Source organism: Marmota flaviventris, chromosome 2 (genome assembly GCF_047511675.1).
Source record: "Marmota flaviventris isolate mMarFla1 chromosome 2, mMarFla1.hap1, whole genome shotgun sequence".
Taxonomy (NCBI): domain Eukaryota; kingdom Metazoa; phylum Chordata; class Mammalia; order Rodentia; family Sciuridae; genus Marmota; species Marmota flaviventris.
Genome location: NC_092499.1, coordinates 118682229 through 118701648, shown reverse-complemented (window position 1 = coordinate 118701648; position 19420 = coordinate 118682229). Strand labels below are relative to the sequence as shown.

The 19420-nt window shown below is 37.9% G+C and overlaps 2 protein-coding genes across 3 annotated transcripts in view; one reads left to right on the top strand and one right to left on the bottom strand.

The window, feature by feature from the left end:
* Nptn (neuroplastin) overlaps nucleotides 1-3237 on the top strand; it is a 67716-nt gene extending 64479 nt beyond the window's left edge. Inside the window, exons 6-8 of the mRNA XM_027924768.3 lie at nucleotides 810-831; nucleotides 1611-1685; nucleotides 2217-3237. Of these exons, the coding sequence (XP_027780569.1) occupies nucleotides 810-831; nucleotides 1611-1671 (83 nt within the window). The 3' untranslated portion in view covers nucleotides 1672-1685; nucleotides 2217-3237. The remainder of the gene's footprint in view (nucleotides 1-809; nucleotides 832-1610; nucleotides 1686-2216) is intronic.
* Nucleotides 3238-3312: 75 nt separating this feature from the next.
* Nucleotides 3313-19420, bottom strand: part of Rec114 (REC114 meiotic recombination protein) — a 110841-nt gene continuing 94733 nt past the window's right edge. For both annotated transcript variants that reach the window (XM_071608456.1, XM_071608457.1), the window contains 3 exons: nucleotides 12142-12351; nucleotides 7515-7601; nucleotides 3313-3498 (listed from right to left, as the gene is read on the bottom strand). In XM_071608456.1, the coding sequence (XP_071464557.1) occupies nucleotides 3334-3498; nucleotides 7515-7601; nucleotides 12142-12351 (462 nt within the window). In that variant the 3' untranslated portion in view covers nucleotides 3313-3333. The remainder of the gene's footprint in view (nucleotides 3499-7514; nucleotides 7602-12141; nucleotides 12352-19420) is intronic.

The following is a 19420-nucleotide window of genomic DNA, read 5'->3' as shown; positions in this document are numbered from 1 at the left end:
AAAGAAAACCTAATGAGAACCATAAAGTATCAATTTGAAAAGGCTTCTGAGCTCATATAAGCCTTTTGATTTTAAAAAGATATCTCATGGGTGTTCTGGTTTTGGCCAGGGCACAAGAGTGAGCCAGTCTTTCTATCTGAAGTCTTCTCTAGAGGGATGTCACTATTTAGCTCTCCCTGAAGTGTCTCAACATCCTCTGGTATGCATATGCTAATTGTTGGCATAGTCCAGCATGGCTGACTCAGCATTAGCTTGAACTATGATGGCTTCCTCTTCTCAATCTCCAGACTTAAAGACTCTCCTAAAGATTCCAAAAACAGAAAAACTGTGCCATTTGGGGAAGTAAGGATGTGTGGCTAAACATATAGGATTTACACATCCATTTACATTGCAGGATTGAGCCAAAACTGCATGCATTCACCACAAGAAAACAAACAGCAGGATTTTACAACTGAAATGTTGGTTTGTCTTCTCATCTATTTAAGAGTGAACCACTGGAACTTGGGGACAAGATGAGTATAATGATATTTCAGCCTGTCTGTCCACTACAGTTGCAGTTTTTCATGACAAGCATTCAAAGTGTTAACTAAAACCATTGAAACAACATACCTGCCATTAAAACTTGAATCCAGAAATAATAACTCCATGAGTGTTTTGCACCTCCAGATGGAATGGCCTTTAATAAATGCTATGAATAGCCATGTCTGCTACTTGCAGTAAGCTATCCTATTAATCCTTATGCAGAATCTAACAATTTTCTTCTTTCTCTTATTTTTCGTGGATTTATTAAAAATTGAACACCCATATAGATGATGAACCAGCTGGGCCAATGTAAGTACTTTATTGGACACTGACTTTTAATAGTTTCTGATTGAATTATCTTGTGTTTACAGTTTTGTCAAATGGAGTAGCTAAATTCTTAGGGGAAGACAGTGAGTAGAAATATCGTTGCAACATAGACTTCTTAACCAGACAAAGACTGAAGACCATTTTGATTCCCAGGACAGGTTGCAATCTTGTTTTTAGCCATGCAAGTGTATTACTGTGCAAAAAGTTGTTAAAATTTTGCACGTTACACATGCTTAACTAGACCACTATATGTGAGGCCTAAAGTTTTAATTTCAATCTGGATTATAAGATAGCATGGATCAACTGGTTAGCTCCATTAACAATTACTGCTATCCAAGAGAGATGGAGCTGCAAGTGTAGGAGCAGTCCAAGTCTGGCAATTTATCCTCGAGTTAGGGACTAAGATGCAAGTATTTAGTTAAATGACTGACGGTACAGAACAGCCAGTTGATGGTTGTCTTTTATCAATTGAAAAATAACAGGGGTGTTCAGTGGAGTAAATGTTACTCACTTTTATAGTTCTGAAATGTAGTTTAGAAATCAAAGGGCAAGCTGCCTGTATGTTGTCTGCCTTGGGAGTCAAAGAATCTATTAATTGAAGTATGTAGGAACTTTTTATAAGGTATATTGTTACAAACTAATATTGTGCAGTAAAGTTTCTTCTTATACCAGGGATGGCAGTAAGTGAAAGAGTCCCTGTATTTCCATGTGTTTCAAACATTGTTACTAGTTTAACTCACAATGCAATTTTTCCTCCAAAGGAAAACCAACTCTACCAACAATCACAAAGATAAAAACTTGCGCCAGAGAAACACAAATTAAGTACTGCTTATAATGTAAGTATGGCCTTCTAGAAATTTAAAAAATTATATTCAGTTGCATTTTACCTCTGTTGACCTTGTTACAAATTCAATAGTTGGTGTTATGTGGTAAGACCTTTTAAGTTCATTTCAGAGCAGTTGGTTCTGCTGAAACAAGTTCTCTGCTCAATTTAGTGGCAGAAAGGAACATTTTTCAGCTTTTACATAAATTCCATTTCAGAATACATACGATGTTTTTAAATAAATACTTTGCACTACTTGGTTTATATCTTTTAAAAAAGAGAAAAAGAGTAAATTGTCACTTTAGGCAAATTGTTCCTAGAGGCCTGTTAGTGCTGCTTTACTTCTGAGGGCAAGGACAGGGACAGTGGCCAAGAAGCAACAGGGCTGGATACCATTCTCTTAGGCACATGGAGATCAGAATTTCACACCACATCCCTGAGCATGCTGTTTGAATCAAAGTTTATTTTATGTGGTGCTTGGTATAGTCCTGAAAGACAGTGCATATTCCCTTTAATTTCCAAATACATTTTTTTCCCCCCACAGATCTTTAGGTTCCTGAAACTGGTGGCATCATGACCTGCTAAATTTTCTGCTTGGACCTCTTTGGTCTCCCTTTTCAAAGTGAGCAACACCACAATGACCGTCTAAAGCATGCCTTATTTAGCCTCTCCTATAAGGGTGACCTAGCCAGGTACATTTTAAACAGTGCTTCAGTGTAGAAGGTGTAAACTATTTTGGGCTTGATGTGCTGTGAATGTTGCTTTCTTTCCTTTGTTAAAATATTTAAATAGAAGTGAAAAGGTCCTCTGAGGACCAGATCGTGCATGCGCCATTTTTTACTTAAAGCAGCTGTTAAATTGGCAAAGCTCTAAAATGCACTGCTGCCATCTAGTGATACATTTTTGTAAAGTACTCAAAACCTACAGATATATACAATATATAAATATATATATATATATATTTATATTTTTTGGGGTGGGAGAAATCCAAAATAAAATAAATGCTTGTTTCATGTTTAAAATGCTGATATTCATTCCTTATTGTATGTTGTCAGATGAGGAAATGTGCAGTTATGGTACATAAAGATAGATAATTTATAAATTCTGAAGTCTGTAATTTTAAGGGCTTAACCTACAACTTTAATAATATGATGGAATAGTCCACTGAAGGGATATAATGAATTGCAGTATATATGTATGATTGCTTTTAAGTGACTATTTTTTTCTTCTGTTAAATCATGTAAATTCTTAAATCCTTTTGCACTGATGTATTGAACTATTCTTGTATATTCGATCAAGGCAAATTTTATAATTTACCTTTTGTTTTCAATGACCTTGAGATGTTATAGCATGGTGAAACTATGCAACTCTAGTTATACTTTTTGGTTTGACACTATTTTTTCACATTGATTAATGGTTGATGGTAGATTTTATAACCTGACCAGGTTCTCATGCAGTACGTAACTATAGATGCATGTACTTGTGTTTTGTGTAATTGTTGAAGTGCAATGATGTATTAAAAAGTGGATTCACCTGTTTTTAACAATAAAACATTGACAAAAGGTGTTTGGAATAATACTCTTTACTATCTTTAACTTTTTAGGAGAAAGCATTTTTCAATACTTTAGAAGTTCCTTAGGTTTATGCATTTACATAGAACATTAATTTCTTAACCCCGTCAGCTTTTTAAGTTCCTTTTCTACCTCATCCACAAATGCTGGGAAGTTTTGATCCATGAGGCACAAGCGTAGAAAGGGGCCCAACTCTTCCACACCCCAGGCAGACTGTTCATAGACAAAGGGCAGCTCCTCCGATGCCAGGATAGACTGCAGGGATACCAGAAGAATAGTTTATTATAGGAGAAAAAGTAAAACCCTGAATAAGAAAACACACATACCAAAGATTAGTTGTTAGCTTTACAAAGAGATAGTTCTACTGTTAAATTCACCATTTTGTATTTATATTTTCCTGAATACATAGCAAATAAGATTGTATCCTTAAGGAAAGTATTTCAGACATGTTGTTCAAATGATCTGTAAAGTTGAGATCTTGCTAATAAATACTGTGTTGATATTGTGTGGACTGACAAGAAACCTATCAATGGATATAGTTGTATAGCTTAGTTCATCTTCCCATCACATAGGTGGCCAAATGGGTGGGAGTAGTTCATCATGTGGAAGCTAGGTTCTGAAGGGAAGAAAGAGGGTACAAACGGAATGCCCAAAGGACACAGTTAGCTCACACATGTCATTTTTCAGCTATATAAGGGATCTGATAAATAGTCAAAACAAAATACAGAACATTTCACATCCCCCAACATTCCCTCATTTTTGTCAAACCCTTAATATAGGTAACCACTGATCACCATGCCTTATAGTTCCGCCTTTTCCAAAATGGCATATACTCTAAATGAAATCATAGTACGAATGGTACCTGCCTTACTCTGGGTCAGCTTACAAATTTTGTACTTCATGATGATAAATAATGTAATACACGTTAAGTATACTTCAAGTTTTGATCTCTACCCAGGCAGTGGTAAGCAGTGAGCTGCAGCTCCCCATCACTCATAGGATCACAAGGGGAAACCACCAACATTCTATAGTGTACAGTAATGTGTTCTGTAGATCAGGTATACTAAATGCATTTTTGACATAGGATATTTTCAATTTACAATGGTTTTCTCAGGATATAACCCCATTGTTAAGTTGAGGAGCATCTGAATGAATCTGTCTTCTTTCACTTAGCATTATGCATTTGAGACTATGTTAAGTATATGCAGAGTTTATTTCTTTTTATTGCCAAGTATCTATTGTTTGGATGTACCAGTTTGCTTATGCACTCTCTGATTGAAGACTGGGTTGTTTTGCTTTTTGCAATTATGAATAAAGCTGCTATAAATGTTCATATACAGGTTTTGGTGTGAACATAGGTTTTCATTTCACTTGGGTAAACTGGGACTGCTGGTCATATGGTAAGTATTTATTTAACTTTGTAAGTATTTATTTAACTTTGTAAGAAACTGCCAGACTGTTTTCACAGTGGCTATATCATTTTACATTCCATCAGTAGTGTTCCTGTTCAATTGCTCCTCATCCATCCAGCACTTGGTGTTGTAAGTTTTTAATTTTAGCCGTTTTAGTAAGTATACAGTGATATCTATTGTGATTTTAATTTGCATTCCCCTAATAACAAATAATATTGAGCATCTTTTCATGTGATTATATTACATTTTTATGTTTTCTCTGGTAATTTGTAGTGTTTTAAAACCAGTTGAGTAGCCAAGCACATTGGCACAGGCCTGTAATCCCAGCCACTCTGGAGGCTGAGGCAAGAGGATTAGAAATTCAAGGCCAGCCTCAACAATTTAGGCCCTAAGCAACTATGTGAGACCCTGTCTCAAAAAGGGGGGGGCATGCTGGGGATATGGCTTAGTAGTTAAGTGCTCAGTTAAGTGCTGGGCTCAATTCCTGTACCCTGCCCTACTCCCTTCCCCCCCAAAAGGAAAACCAGTTGAGTAAATTGCCAGTGTTATTAGGAGAGTTTAAATAAAATCTGACTGTGCTTGACAATTGGAAGATCTGGCAATTCTGAACCCCTGTGGTGATAATGGTGGGCTCCAGCTCTGTTGGGAGCTGCTCTTTGATTTAGTTATTGTATTGATTCTTCACATTAATCCTCTGAGGTATGTGGTTTAATTCCTTTTATATGGATGGCATGATTTAGTGCATAGTGTACAATTGACATTTCCCTAGGAGCTATAATAGAAATTTACTTTGCTAAATTCATATCAGCTTTTCATTCTACCTAAATTTATATAGAAAAAATGAAAACAACTTGGAGCCCTATTCACTATTGAGAGCCACTTTTAACATGCCAGTGTATATCCTTCCAAAAGTAGTGCATGTGTTTATTACAGAAATGTGGTCATGATGCTGTTTTGTAGTTGTTTTGGGTTTGTTTGCTTTCCTCGTTTCCCTTGTAGTACAAGGGATTGAGCTCTGGAGTGCCCTACTACTGAGCTACATCCCCAGCCTTCTTTTTCTTTTCATTTTTGGTACTGGTGATTGAACCCAAAGGTGCTTTACGACTGAGGAACATTTTTAGCTCCTTTTATTATGAGTGTCACTAAACTGCTAGGCTGGCCTCAAAATTGCAGTACTCCCACCTTAAGTTTCCTCCATCACTGGGATTACAGGCATGTGCCACTGCTCCCAGCTCCCAGCCCTTTTTTGAGACAAGGTTTCACCTTGCTTTGCTCATGCCTATCTCCTGAGTTGCTGGGATTATACATCAGACTTACAGCCACTTTAAAAAAAAAAAAAAAAAAATGCTTTGTAGTATCTTTCCCTGTCAGTGAGAGGGGCAACATCACTATTATTAATTACATTTTAATCTCACCACTTCAGCTACTCAGTATCCTATTAAATGAACATTATGTTGTTCTCAATTTGTTAAAAACAACATAATTTCTATTATAGCTCCTAGAGAAATGTCAGTTGTACACTATGCACTAAATCATGCCATCCATATAAAAGGAATTAAACCACATACCTCAGAGGATTAATGTGAAGAATCAATACAATAACTAAATCAAAGAGCCAAAAGTTAGCAGCTCCCAACAAAGCTGGAGCCAATGAACTACCATGTATATATTTTTGTGTAGCTGAAATGGAATTATAGGTAATGAAATGTTAAATTGGATATATTTTGCTAAATTGCCTTCTAAAAAGTTTTATCAGTTTACATAGGATCACTTGTCCAAAAGGTTAGAGCAAATTCATAACGGAGTCTCAAGCCCAGCCTCATGCTGTTTCTCATTTGTATATAGTTCTTCTATACTATATAAATAAACTAGGCTACTGATACCTCCCTTGTGAGGACATTACACCCTGCCTCTCTCCTTGACTTTTTGCAGTTCGAGTATTGTTGGAAATTGTGATTCAACCCCTAACCCCAAGGCCAATATGGACATTGAAGTCTTCCCTGCTGCTGAAAAAATTAGTTTTAAATTTTTGTCACAGTTGTTGGGTTATTAAAAGAAACAGACAAGAAGTCTGTGTCTTTTGGGGGGAAGAGTGCTGGTGACTGAAACTAGGCGTCACACAGTGTAAACGTGTATTCTACCACTCAGCTGCACCCCTCAGTCCAAATCTTTTATCGATCTCAAGTTATTTATTTTGTGAATGTCCATTTATTGTGAGTTAGTGGTAAGCCAGATGGAGAAAATGCCCATATCTTCTATACCACTGGATATTGAATATTGATGAACTCTATGCAGAATTCTGTGGAAAGCACAAGTTGTTGGTTTGAGCACCTGCTGCCCAGTGCAGCCAAGATGAAGGAGACAGTCTTCATGGAGCTCCCAGCAGAGAGAACATCAAGCAGTTGTGATTCTGAATGAAGAGGTTTTTGCAGGAGGACACTTTGGTGATAGCAAACTGCAAGAGGCCAGGAACTGTCTGAAAGCAGTCTAGGAAGCTTAGGTGACTCCTACATACCCTTAGCTGAGGTCTGAGCACTCAAGAGTTTGTCCCTATAGAAACCTCTAGAGATTTAGTTCCACATTCACTTTGATAATTGTTTTAGAATAGTTCCCTTTATTTTTTGGGGGAAAATGGTGATTAACCTTTATATCTCACGTTCAACTCTTTTTATTTCCTTAGGGATTTTCTGCATATGTGCCTTGCTGTCTAATCTCACAGTAGGGGTGGATGACAGTGGCCTGTTTCTGACATTACCTTCTATAATAACGATTTAGGTTTCTGTTCTAGTAAACAGAAATACAAATTCTTAGGGACCATTGCTTTTCATGACAAGAACACAACATAGAAACAGGCTCTACCTGAGCTAATTGCATCACTGAGGTCCTTTCCTCTGCAGTGCCTGTGCTGGCTGCCACACACCTCTGCTGTTCCATGTTCTGGTGGGACTAGAATAAAATATGTAGTTAGGAGACTAGACTTAAGACACAGGCCATTGAAGTGGACATACATTCTCTTCAAATAAAAGAGTGTCAGTAAAGCAATCGTTAGTCATGCTCCATGTAGGTCCATGCTGGTAATGGGTTACTTATCTACCACGTAGAAGTACCTGTTCCTAGTGTTCTCAGTGTCTATTGGGCTGTTAGCTACCTTCTCATCAGACACTTCTGGCCGGGCCCACAAAGGACTGGCCCAAGAGTCATAGCAGCACCCAGGGAGGTAGGCAGACAGACGAGGCCCAGCTTCTGACTGACACATTTGCACCTTCTAAAACTTGTTATTCAGTGTAATGTGTTAATTGCAGAAATGCAAAATGAAGAGAAAAATTCTATAATTTTGAGACAACTGTATTTTTAATAAAACTTTTTTTTTTCATTTCAGACATTGTGAAGGAATGAGTTCAATAAAATTCCTAGATATTCCCACTCAATAACTGTTTGTACGTACTCTATATTAGACACTGTGCAATGTGGGGATGGGAGTTAAGGAACAAGCTAGAGATCCTGCACCCTAGTAGCATAAAACCTAGTGAGAACCAAGCAAGGAAGCCTGGTCACCCTGCAGCTCAGCACTGGAAGGGAGGATGTGCTAGTGCTTGTCACAGGAAGGGAAACTGGTGGCTCTGCGGGAATAATGTGAGGAGTCTAGAGGGGCAAGGTCCAGCTACTGCTCACTCAGTGCTTGTCCAGAAACACTTGTGGCAGTTGCTATCTCCAGCCAAGCAGTGTTCTTGCATTAGGTGAGCTAACAATGTGATAGGGGAGGCAGAGAATGCCAGATTCTGTCTTCTGTGTGACACCTGCCTTTTGAGAGTAGGTAGAAAATTGGAAGTGTCAAAAGAAATGGGAAGACAGAAAGGAAGAAAACAAAACTAGTCAATGTTAAAATGAGCAAAAAGACCAAGGCACTTGATAGAAAGGGCCTATAGACAAGCCCTATTTCTCTGTTGAATTTCTTCAGTTTTCTCATTTATAAAAAGAAATTAATATATCTAGTCTTCCAGGTCTAATATTTGAGTTTTCTTAGGATACCTATAAATTCAGCTCGCACACAATTCAAACAACTGAGAACAATGTTACCCAAAATTCTATGCCAAAAACACTGGCCAAGTGGGACTGAAGCCCTTGAGGCTAGTGTGCTCTAGGAAGAGGCAATCCACCCCACCAACTGCAGAGAGAAGGAGGATTCTTTGTATCCAACTACTAGCATCCATGGCCACTTTCTTCTGAACTTTTTATGCTAACAAGGGAGGAAGTTCACATACAAACTTCAGTGCCCCCCTCCTATCTTTCCTACCTTCTATTCTGGGGTGGGCTGGGTTGCCTCAGGAGCCCTCAGAAACACCTGGTTAGGCCTCAATTAACAAAATTACAAGGCTGAGGAAAAGTAAAAACTACAACAGGAGCCAGGAAATGACTCAAGAACTTTTAAATAGACATGGAATTATCCCTATTTGCAAAGAAGGGAACTATTTTAGACTAAAACATATATAGGTACTGGAAAAATGACACCTGAATGTAGGAGAGCAGCAGGGTGGCCAGAACTTGGCCACACCTTACAACTCTTCAGGTAAACTCTGAGAAAAGGATCATGACACCAAATGTGTACACTAACCATTAGGGGCCCATCTGAGAATTTTTTTTGTCATTAGGAAGACAATGTTCTAGGCAGTGCCTCTATGTCTGCAGTCCAGAACTGACCTCTCCAACTTGTCTTCTGCTCTACAGATATTGTGTAGCACCCAGGCCCACCCCAGAATGGAGGTTGGGAAAGACAGGAAGGGGGATTGCAGTTTGCATGTGAACTCTTCCCTTTATTAGCATAAAAAATCCAGCAGAAAGTGGCCACCAGGGCACCAGCAGTTGTGTACCCAGAACCTTCTCCCTCCTTGACCTGGATGCTAATTGGTTCATTTGCAAGAAAAGGCAGATCTGAAAAGGTAACAATACTGGAAATAATAGCAATAATGTAATGTGATTTAGGTTAGGTTTAGCAGGTGCAGTACTCATTCTTTTCTATGCAAAATTTTACTTTCGCCATTCTACAGTTGAGGCTTGGTGGCTTGCAGAGATCACAGAGCTACCAAGAACTAGGGCCAGGATTCTAGCTTCAATCTGTTTGGATTCCAAAGCCTGTGGTCTTTGTACAATATCATGCTCTCTCATCTAGTCAGAACAGCAAGTTACATATCAGAAGAGTCCCTGAATATAGACCCAAGAAAATACATGAAAGCTTTCTAACCACTTTCAGGGTATTTCTGTGTAGACATTAGGACCAGCATTTAAAATTAGAGAGCTGGAGAATTCATCTGCACTAGCTCACAACTCAGCCTACATGCATCGCCATGGGGTACAACTGCAATTTATCTTGTATTTTAAAATATTTAGATAATTAAGTAGCCTAATGTGTCTTCATTACTTTTATAAGGCATTCCAAATTTAGTTCCCAAACCGTGGGATCCTACTGGGTTCCTGCTGCTACACTCCAGGCATTGGGTAAATTATACATAATCTGAATCTAATGGCCAATGAAAACTGGAAAAAAAAAATTCAGTTTGAGGGCAAGGACTCATAAGCAATAAAGTACTTCACAGTAAACCATCCCATCCCATTTGTATGGAGAGCACTCTTAAAGAATATAGCAGGAGCTGATGAGGCACATTGTATGTAATTGGATCCAGTGTCTGTGAGACAAGCTCCAGCATTTTCACAAAGAAGATCAAATGAAGGGAAAGAATACTAAAACACAAGAATCTGGCAAACCAAACACATTCAGAGGGAAATCAGCACATGCTTAATGAAAAAAAACTTTACAATGTAAATTAATGTTCACCTAAGAGAAATTATGAGTGACAATACAGACAATGTACATTTATATTCACATCAAAAGGTGAATGAAAAGAAATTTTGTGAACAAACAGCAAAAATGAATTGTCTTGGTGAAGGGGAACTAAGGAGATAAAGGGATTGGAAAACCAGACTTTGGAAAATCACTTCTCAAAGTAGAAAACAAAAAACCCAACTTGGAACTGGAAATCCATCTCCAGAGCAGAGGTAGATGCTCATTTTAACAACATTTGGGGCTGTGCCCAAGAAATGCTGAGATACACTTTCAAACTTTCTATCTCTAGATCCTCTTGCCCTCTCACATGATACTGAGGGCCTCACCTCACTTGAGTTATAAATTAAAACAAAACTTTACTCACTTAAAACTCATTGGATATTAACATTAAAAACATTTTTATAAAAATAACACTTTTCTAAAAACAAAATGTAAATATTTCTATAAATCTCTTTACCATCTAGCTCAATAAAAAGTAGCTGGATTCTTCTATCTGCCTTTGCAAGCAATCTGCTGTTGCATGTCATTTTAGCTCAAGTACTCAAACAAAATCTGACCTTACACACACATGAAGATGGAAGACTGAGTATTTTAAAACAGCTTTTTCATATAATTGCAGGTATTCTTGATATGACACCCAAACCTAAGTGGTGGTTGTTTAAATGTTTTATGCAACATAAAATCTGAAACCACAGTAATGAACTACTGTTACACTAAAATCCACTGGTCTGTCTAGCATTTTGAACAGCTGTTTTATCCACATATAATTTTGTAGCAAATGCACAGGTCATTTGGAAAATATTAGTTCAATGAACTACACAAATCTTCCAAAGGTTAACACATTTCATGATGTCATCTGTTTATTTAAAAAAAAAAAAATGTCATGTTCATTAAGCACCCTCAGAAAAGTCACCTGGATTAGGAAAGTGTGAAGCTCATATGGTTTCGACACAAGCTTTCCAAGATTTTAACTTCTACTTGAAAGCTTCCATTTTATCATTGTCAATAAATACTAGCAGTTGCTATCCTGTAGTGAGAGGCTCACTTCATTCATTTTGAGAAGGCCTCCATCAAACACCCAAATCTGAATGACCCTTGTGTCAGGGGTACCCTGGTGTAGTGGTAATGTGCCACAAGAGAACAGTCAGTGCAGCTCACGATGCAAGTGCCACTCAGGTGCTTTCCTGAAAAAAACCATGGTTGTTTTTACTGGAGTAACCGGTGAAGAATCTGACTGCTGGCATAGCATGGTGCCATTGCTTGGTTTGTACTGACAGTAGCTGTACTCAGGATGTTTGTCCCATCCATGTGGACAATGAAAATGTGAAAATGGCAAGCAATGTCTTATGATTATGTAAATAACAACCTGTGGGCTAGGTGAAAGGACCTCAAGAGAGGGGTCCATGGACCACACATTGGGAAGCACTGTTCTGTAGTGACACCCAGAATGCAGCTGAGACTCCCTGTCTCATTTCTAGGATTATAATCAGTTACAGTGGTTACTGGCCTTCCAATTTTAAAGTCACTCAACATTAGGTATCTTTGAACTACAAACCCAATAGGTCTGACAATTCTGTTGAGATTCGGGGGCCCATCCACACATTACACTGCCAGGTTTCCTGCATGGCCAACGCCCAGCATACTTACCCCATGCTGCACTGGGGACCTCTTTGCACAGTCCTTCCCTTGGCTTCCACCTGCCCATGGGCCAGGTCTTGGATGGAGCTCCTGAATGATTCCCTCAGGCATCTGAACAGTTACATACTGGGACAGGTTTTGCACACAGTTGCAGCAGTGTTCCAGCGCTTGTTCCTTGGACTCCCCACCAAACTGTATGCGAAACATGCGGCTCTTATTCTGTTTGACAAATCAAAAGTTATCCTGAGAGACCCTTGTCGTATCACTTGATCATGATTTTTTTTTTTTTCTTGGTACCAGGGATTGAACCCAGGGGTGCTGAATCACTGAGCCACATCCCCAGTCCTTTTTTATATTTTATTTAGAGACAGGTTCTCCTGAGTTGCTCAGGGCCTTGGTAAGTTGCTGAGGCTGGCTTTGAACTCATAATCCTCCTGCCTCATTCTCCCAAGAAGCTGGGATTTCAGGCGTACACCACTGCACCCCGCCTTGACTTTGATTTATTGTAGGGTTTTCTAGTGAGTGGGTTCCCTTTGCCTGGAAAGGGCAGAGCAGCACATGTGGAAGCAATAATCCTTGCTTGTTAGTGGAGGTACAGAGAAATCAAAAATTTGTTTCCTTCTCCCTCTGGAAGTTATTCCTCATAGTGAAATTCATTTCCCTTAGGGAACTAATACCAGCAAAAATGGAAAAGTCTGTACATAAAGACAAGGAAGGTCACTATAGTGGCTGCAGTGGAAGATCAATGCTTTGTCTTGCTTTGGAATACAAAATTTAGAGCTTCAAATTCCTTAAATGGAGAATCAGGATAATGCTGTATAATCTGGCTCAACAAAAAATTTCTAAACTGAAAAAATGAAAGCACAAACCTGGTAGATGCCACATTAAACAAGGCAGTGAACTTAACTAGTACTGGAGAAGAGGGTACAGGCAAATGCTGACAGCAAATGTCATAAATAATCTCTGGTGCCCTTTATCCTTGGGAGGCCAGACCACCACACAAGTCACACAGGGACTGGGGTCTTTAATTTGGTATGAGTTACATCCCTTGGCAAATTAGCAAATTAGTTACATCCCTTTGCTAATTTGCCAAGGGATGTAACTCATACAACAAATTAAAGACCCCAGTCCCTGTGTGAACAGATGCCATTAAAATTTTAGTAAAATCTGCCAACTACAAAGTTACTTGATTGTAAGTTTAAAAAACAGACCCAAACTGTAACATAACACAGAATCATTAGTTTAGTAGTAGTATCCTCTTTCTAGTCTAATATTCTGCCTAGTGTAGATGAGTCAACTTGGATAAAAGCTACCCCAAACAGGACTGTATTTGTTCAGTTTCTTCTGTAAAGAAATGCACGTGCCAATATCAACATAGTGACAGTCCTTTTCACTTAGTGAATATATAAACCACATTGCTACTGTGAAAACATTTCTAATTAAGCCATTGAAATCCTGAAAGTTTCTATCAGCAAATAGTCCCTGATTTTCCTATTCACAATTTATACTATTTCAGTACATTCATCAAGGGGTTAGGGGTGTAGCTTAGTGGTGTAGAATTGCCTAACATGAAGAGATCCTAGATTCAATTCCCAGGACTTCACAAATAATTTAAAAATCCATTAAGCAAAGCCATGTGTTTAGGTTCTGGGGCACTGGGCATGACTCAGAAATTTTAAGGTATCACAGTCAGAAGAATAGATGTCCCTACCCCTTTTTATTGATAATGTTGGCTTCTTTTGGAAAGTTTGAATTAATTTTTTCCTTGCATGTAAAAGTAATCTATTATCATTACCCCCTTTGATACTGAAAAAAACTATGAAAAAGAAATATTCTCATATATACACATATGCATGCACATGTTTTATGTACATATAATAACAAAATCGTACATAAATATGTAAAAATATATAATACATAATATATAGGTTATATATATTGTGTACGTATATTTTAAGCCACACTGCTGTTCTGTAACCTAATTTTTTATTTAACAATAAGTATGTAAAAATAGAAGTGTACCTCATTACTTTGAAAGGCTGAAGAGTATTCCTTTATTTAACTGGCCCCCTACTGACAAACATTTAGGTTATTTCCACCCTTTTTTCCTATTATAAACCAAAAGCTTTGAGTTAAGCACACTTATACATACATCTTTGTATATAAATGCCTAAAAGCAGACTTGCTGGGTCACAGAATATGTATATTTCATAGTTTGGTACATAATGCCACACTGCCCTGTAGCAAGAGAGGATCAATTTATTCCCACTAAAAGTATGTACCCATTTCCCTGAACCCTCCAACACTGGAGATTCTTATTCCTTTTAACTTTAACCAACATGGATGTTAAAATTTTTGTTTCTTTCATTACAAGTGAGGTTGAATTATCCTCCTCCCCCTCCCTCTCCTCCCTCCCTCTCTCGTTTTGGGGATTAAACCCAGGGACACTCTACCACTTTTTTGTTTTTTATTTTGACTGAGTTGCTGAAGCTGGCCTTGAACTTTCCATCTTTCTGCCTTAGCCTCCCAAATAACTGGGATTACAAGTGTGAGCCACCATGCCCAATGAGGCTGAACATTTTTCTTACACTTACTGGTCATTTGTATTTTTTCTTTTGTGTATTGCCTGTTCAATACCCTTAGCCAGTTTTCTCTTGGATGAATAATCCCCAAATTATGAAGAGTAATTAAAAGCTAACTTTCCCTGAGGAAGGGAAAAGAACTGATAAGAGAATTATACTTTCAGCTTATAGTAATATCTGTTTGCTTTTATTATTAATATCTATTAGGATTTTGTAATTGTCTAATTAACCTTTTGAGTAACAACACATCAAAACTTGTACTTCATAGCCAGCTGAAAAGCTTGTATGCACATGCAGACAGATACTAATTATAAACAGAGTAAAAAATCTGAGACCAATTATGTAAGTCTAGAGGCACCTACATGTGAGTGCACTAAGAATCAGTTTGGTAGGGCTGGGGTGTAGCTCAGTGGTAGAGCCCTCCTAGCAAGCATGAGGCCCAACACCCCCTACTACCACCACCAAAAAAAAAAAAAAAAAAAAAAAGGAAGAAAGGGAGGAAGGGAGGGAGCAAGATTCCAGGCAGGAAGTATCAGTTTGGATAGTTAAGGTTGCTTTGGAGTGTACTTCCAAAAAGGTAGGAGGTTATATATCTGATGGTCTTGTTCCATGTTTGCTTCTATAAAATTCTCAGAATTTCAGCTTATCATCTGAAGTCAGAAATACTCCTTTCAATGCATGTGGACCCAAGATAAAGCCAATGTACATCAGAAAAAAAATCTGAAAACAAGTTGTATCTTCATCATACATCCTTAATGTCATGGGGTATCACAATGGATAACCAAAAGGACTGCTTGGCTTGAAGAGATGTTTTTTGTAATACTAATACTTAAAAGTCAGAAAGAACAATTTGCTTTGAAATGAATTATACCCACAGTCATGAAGTGCCCCAAATTTCCAGTTTCGATTATCTAAGGAGGTCAGCTCATAATTACTGTATTTTAAGTTGTGGTTTACATGATAAGTTGTATCCACCCTACTACCAAATACTTAATTTCAAGTTATAAGAACTTACAGAAAATGCCATTTTGCACAGACTTCTTTTTTAATATTTAGTTAGTTAGTTGTAGTTGGACACAATATTTTTATTTATTTATTTTTTATGTGGTGCTGAGGATCGAACCCAGGGCCTCACACATGCTAGGCGAGTGCTCTACCGCTGAGCCACAACCCCAACCTTGCACAGACTTCTTGAGCAAACAAAAGTTAAGGACAAGTGCCAATCTCTTTTACACTTAACTACATGTACAAGAAAACCAAGACTTCAATTTAAGGAGGGAGCAAGCCCCTATGTGCTGCTGCAGGCATGCTTTATCTACAGCCTCTGTAGCAGATGGCTGACAGGCATCAGGCACCTGGGATACTAGCACCCAGGTAGCACTACATCACAGAACAGCAAGGGAGATATCAGAGGTCTCAAACTCAGGGGCTTTTCTACTGGTTTCAGATTCATTACCTAGATCTGTAATGTCTCCAGCACCACCAGGATACCCAAATGGAAATTTTCTTCATCACTAATGGTGACTTCCTATACTACAGAAAATACATGGCAAAGTACCAATAAAAGACTTAACCAGTGCTATGGCTTGGATATGGTTTGAATGAGTCCCCCAAGAGATCATGTGTTGAAATTTAATCCCCACCACAAGGCATCGAGAGGGTGGACATTTAATCTGACTGCTCTTTAAAGGTGTGTTTTGGGAAGTGATTAGGATTAGATAAATTCATGAGGGCAGAGCCCTAGGATTGAATCCTTTACAAGAAGAGGAAAAGAGGCTAAACAGTGTGTGCTCCCTGGGTCTTGCTATGTGATGCCCTGTGCCATTTCAGGATTCTGACAGCAAGAGGACCATCATCAGATGTGGTCTTAGACCCCCAGAACCGTTAACTAACTAAAGTAATATAAAATGGACTTAATAAGACCAGAGGATGAACCTGAGTATTTTCTTTACTTTGAAACATATCCTCAAAGCCTAGGACAGACAAAATCATCAAAAAATTCTTCAGTGGCCACTAGGGGAGAGAAGTAAAAGAGAACAGTAGCTTAGGTTCACTCCTTTGAGCCCAAAGTGCCCTTCAGATAAAGAATTATATGTCTACCATTAGCTGATAAGCCAGGATCTATTTGCTCAGAATTGCTAAAAAAAAAAAAAAAAGCAGCCGTAATTTACTAAATCTGTGATTTCAACCTCCCTTAAAAGACATAATTCATTCAAATCTATGAATGTTAATCCAGAGAGAAAAGAAATATAATGTGTATTACCTACAGAATTTAAGTTTTATTAAACTTCTGTTAAAAGAATAAAATTTTGCTTCCAACATCTGTCCGTTTAAATAATAGTGTATGCTACATAATACTTAGTAACTAAAAGTTATCCAAGGCAAAAAGCACCAAAAATACTCCTTGACAGGTAAGGCAAAAAGAAGCATCTGATGATGTTTTTGTTTTGTTTTTACAATACCTTTGTTTTATTTATTCATTTTTATGTGGTGCTGAGGACCAAACCCAGGGCCTTGCACGCGCTAGGCAAGTGGTCTACTGCTGAGCCACAACCCCAGCGCTGCCCCGCTCCCCCTGCAGCTGATGGTTTAATATTATTATATGACATCAAGTCAATAGATCAAAGGTAGGAAAAACAATATCATCTTGATAGACTCAAAAAGCATTTGCTAAAATTTAATATGTAATATTGAAAAAGTATTAGCAAATAAACTATTATTGAAAGAACATCTCCCTTACATAGTAAAGAATATACAATCAACAGCTAGAGTTGTACTTAATGTTTAATACTACTTCCTGAAGCCGGGTGCGATAGCACACACCTAAAATCCCAGAGACCTGGGAGGCTGAGGCAGGAGAATCCCAAGTTTAAGGTCAGCTTCAACAACTTAGCAAGACCCTGTCTCAAAAATAAAAAGGGCTGGGGATGTAGCTCAGTGGTAGAGCACCCCTGGGTTCAATACCCAGGATATATATCTTATATATATAACCTCAAAGCCTAGGACAGACAAAATCATCAAAAAATTCTTAAGGTCAGCTTCAACAACTTAAGTTTACTTATGTTCTTTATCTCAAAAGAACTATCTATATATATCTTTTGAGATAAAGAACATAAGTCAAAGGTTACCAACCTTAATTTTTTTTTTTATACTAGGGATTGAACCCTGGGTGTTTTACCACTGAGCCACACCTCTAGCCCTTTTTATTCTCTACTTTGATACAGGGTCTCACTAAATTGCTTTGGGCTTTGCTAAGTTGTTGAGGCTGGTCTTGAACTTTCAATCCTCTTGCCTCAGGCTCCAGAGTCTCTAGTTGTTCCCCATTCCAGCCTTAAATATTTTAAAAATATCTATATGTGATATATACTCAACTATATTAAAACATATAGCTATGCAGATTACTCTATACACATAGTATCTAAATACTTTAAGAATTAAAGCAAAAAAAGTAGATGATTCTCAGAAGAAGTACAGATTCTAACAATGTTCATTCTCATTAGGAATCAAAGAAATGCAAATTAAAGGAATATGCTCATTTCTACTTCAAATTAGAATCTAGTTGGTAAATTTAAATTATATCACCGTCTTGGAGAGGATCTGGATAAGTGAATATTCAATACACAGCTAGTGCAGTAGAAACAGGGACAACCTATCTGGAGGGCAAATTTACAAGATAAATGTTCATACTTCTAGGATTTCTATTTCAAGAACCCTCTAAATTTAATGAAAATCAGAACATTTTTAATAGTGAACAATTGGAGATTAGTTAAATCATGGTGTATTCAAAGAGTAATATGCTACACAGCTATTATGAATGTTTTTAAAGACTACATGATAATTTGATATAATGTCCCCTGATTTAATGCTATATGACAAAATAGCAGAATATTACAATCTTATTTTTATGAATTATGTATATGGCAGACACTGTTAATTGCCATAAGTCAATCCAAAGGAGAGACTGGAAAAACCAAACACTAGTCTTTGCAGTCTATGACAGACACATTGCAGACATCTAGGGGTTGCTGGAGGGAGAGAACCTTATAGGAGATGCTGACCTTTCTCAAATGGAAATATAATAGAGCTGCCACTGCCATTTTACAACTGTGAGGAACAGGCCGAGAGAGAGACATTGAGCTTGACACTGCTGAGCTGCTAAACCAATGCTGGAAATGGCCTATTTTTAAATTATTTATTTATTTATTTATTTATAGTACTAGGAATTGAACCCAGAGGTGCTCTACCTGTGAGTTACATCTCCTGCCCCTTTAATTTTTCATTTTGAGAACCGGACCTCACTAAGTTGCTAAGGCTGACCTCAACCTTAGGATCCTCCAGCCTCAGCTTCCTGAGTAGCTGGTATTACAGGCATGTGCCACCATATCTGGCTTTGATTTCTTATTAAGTGAAAAAAAGAACTATGTGTGTGTGTGTGTGTGGGGTCATTATAGCTGAGTTTTTTATTACATTCATCTGAACACAGTCCTAATGTATGCCTAGTCAAAATTCTAAAATGTTAATAATGGTTACTTTTGAGGAGTCACATTACAGTTGGTTTTTACTTTGCACTTTATACTTCACTAAAATTTTTAATAATCTGGGCACAGAGTCATACACCTGAAATCCCAGCAGCTTGGGATACTGAGGCAAGAGAATTGCAAGTTCAAAGCCAGCCTCAGCAATTTAACAAAACCCCATCACAAAAT